Genomic DNA, 2,589 nt, shown 5'->3' with positions numbered 1-2,589 from the left:
GTCGCGGGCCCTTGGGAAGGCGCGTAGAGAAACCCTCGTCTCCTGCAGACGTGGCAGCCTGCTGATGGCTGCATGCCCGCAGGATGCCACAGTGTGAGACAGGGCCCTACGTGGGGCTGCTCTGCTCCTCTTCCCGGGCACAGAGTCTGGCTGCAGAGGCGCCTCTTTTCCTCTAACCTCTGTGCTGCTGCTCGCGGGGCAGAGCGTGTTCTCTGCGGTGGAGCCATCAGGAAGGCTCAGGGTTTGGGGGACATTACTTCTTCTTTAGGATTGTAGTCCAAGTGTCCGATTGTGCCGGAAAGGAGAAACCAGTATAAAGATGATTGTCCTGAGGGGAGTCACGCTTCTCATGTGTGGTGGAAATCATCTCTTCTCTGCAGAAGCTTTTCCCCAGATGAGCTAGGGCAGGACTGGGAACCGTGACATTTCCTACCCTGCTTTACAGTCACCAGGAGAGGAGTAGAAAGCGACTGTCACCAACAGGTGTGATTCTGCTCCTCTCCGCTTTGATCCCAAGGGAGTGAGGCCAGACCTGCATCACTCCTTACGCAGGCAGCACAGCACCGTCCCCCTCCCCTCGCCTTGTGCCCAGCCCTGCGGTGGGCAGCTCCGCTCCCTGCGCGGCTGTTCTAGGAGGCTGCTGCTGTGAAACGGGTTTCTCTGAAATACAACCAACGAGCGGTGCATGTCCCTCTGCCCACTTCAATGGCAAAAGCCAAGGGCTGAGAGGATTCGAAAGGGGCAAGCAAGGTTTTGTATCAAGTAAGGTAGTAACTGTGTCCCAGCCCTGGGTGAAGCCCCTGCGGGACTCTTTGCAAGGAGATGCCTCCTAACAGCCCAACCCAAAAAATGTGTGGAGGAAGGACGGTGGGTTGCAGATACTCCCTTTTTAAACCTCGGTGGCTTTAGCGGGGTGAAACGCTGCTTGGAAGGAGCGGAGGAGCTGGGCGCAGGCTTGGCTCCTGGCTCCCTCTGCTGGTCCTCCCACAGAGGGAAACCAGTGACAACTGGGAGTAAAGCCGACCTGGTGAACACAGCCATGTCGAACAGCAAGTTGGATTTTTGGTGCTTTCAGTGTAAAATCCACTTTAGATGTGACAGAACTCTCTCTATCAAATATCGAGAGATCTAACTGTCAGCCAGGGATGTGCTTCCAAGCCTGGAAGAAAATGTAAAACGCCCTTGGTTCTTTGTTTCCAGCATCCTGTTCTGGATGAGCCGATCGCAGAAGCCGTTTGCATTATTGCAGACACGGACAAATGGACGGTGCAAGTGGCCAGTAGCCAGAGGCGAATGATTGATAATAAGCTGGGAAAAGAAGTGTTAGTCTCAAGTCTCGTCTCCAACCTGCTTCATTCCACTCTTCAGCTTTACAAGCATAATTTATCTCCAAACTTTGTAAGTACGAATGACAGCTGCGAGGGTGGTGGTTTTTAAAGCATCCTGTCGCTCCGCAGGTTAAAGAGGGTGGAAGGTTCTGCCTAGTTTATTTATCCATAGCCACAATTTTAGTAGCCAGCACGTTCCCTGATGTCGCTGTTGGAGTTGCCCATTTAAACGCTGCTCGGAGATCAACTCAGCGCTCATCAACTCTGGTTTAACGTGCAATCAAAGGCTTCTGTTCAAAAGTGAGGGTCTTGCCAGTGAATATCTGACTAAATACTCACCTTGTCACAGCCAGGGAAGGGCAGTGGGTGTGCGGGGCCTGCACTGCTCCGCTCTGCAGCTGGCTGCAGCACTGTCTCCTCCCTGACCCATCTCCCTTTGCCTTCTAGTGTGTCATGCACCTGGAAGATCGGCTGCAGGAGCTCTACTTCAAAAGCAAGATGCTGTCCGAGTATCTCAAGGGCCAGATGAGAGTTCATGTCAAGGAGCTGGGCGTGGTGCTGGGGTACGATCACAAACTTCTTCCAGGCAGCGCGGCCCTGGAGCTCCTTGGGGCCAAATCCTGCCCCTGGGCTTGTTCTAAGCACAGCGAGATGGATTCCTAAAAGGGACTGGACCATAGTGCGGCAGAAATCACCCACAGCCACAGGCTCCTCCTTAGCCATTGCTTGATCTCGAGGATGCCCCAGCCTTTCTCTCTTCCCTCCGGGCAGGAAGATGGGCTCAGCATGCCAGAGCTGATCAGGCTCTGTCCTTAGTTGCTCGGTCATCACTGAACAACGTGGGGCACCTGATTCCTCCAGGTTGACTTTCCCTGCATGGCAGAAAACACCCTCTGTGTCATTTAAGGCACGTGATAGCTCTCTGTGGGTGTGGGGCACAGGCAGAGGAGCCATTTAAGGGCTGCTCAGAGGAAGGCTCTGAGTATCCCCTTCTTCAGGGGAGCAGGAAGGACATGGAGCATGTGGGGAGCAGCTGCAGCGGGGTGCCAGGGCTTCCCAGGTAGCTGCAGAAGCGGTTTAGCCTGGTCCTGCACTTGGTCCCCCAACCATCACTCCCTTCACTTTGAGGGCAGGAAGGCATCTGCTCTTTTTCCTCCCTCCATCTGCTTTCTCACCAGTTTGGCTCTGTGGAATCAAACCCCACCAGGCAGGCGGGAGCTGAGGCAGCGCTGCCAGGGCAGAGCTGCTGCCAGCCGGCACG

General features: G+C 54.8%; 1 protein-coding gene across 1 annotated transcript in view; it reads left to right on the top strand.

Moving 5' to 3' along the window:
* FNIP1 (folliculin interacting protein 1) overlaps window positions 1–2,589 on the top strand; it is a 42,413-nt gene that overhangs the window by 39,371 nt on the left and 453 nt on the right. The window contains exons 16-17 of the mRNA XM_010143127.1: window positions 1,201–1,398; window positions 1,776–1,891. Of these exons, the coding sequence (XP_010141429.1) occupies window positions 1,201–1,398; window positions 1,776–1,891 (314 nt within the window). The remainder of the gene's footprint in view (window positions 1–1,200; window positions 1,399–1,775; window positions 1,892–2,589) is intronic.

This window comes from Buceros rhinoceros, unplaced genomic scaffold, assembly GCF_000710305.1.
Source record: "Buceros rhinoceros silvestris isolate BGI_N320 unplaced genomic scaffold, ASM71030v1 scaffold2939, whole genome shotgun sequence".
In the NCBI taxonomy this organism is placed as follows: domain Eukaryota; kingdom Metazoa; phylum Chordata; class Aves; order Bucerotiformes; family Bucerotidae; genus Buceros; species Buceros rhinoceros.
Note: the sequence above shows the minus strand (reverse complement) of the source record. Positions and strands in the feature narration are given on the sequence as shown.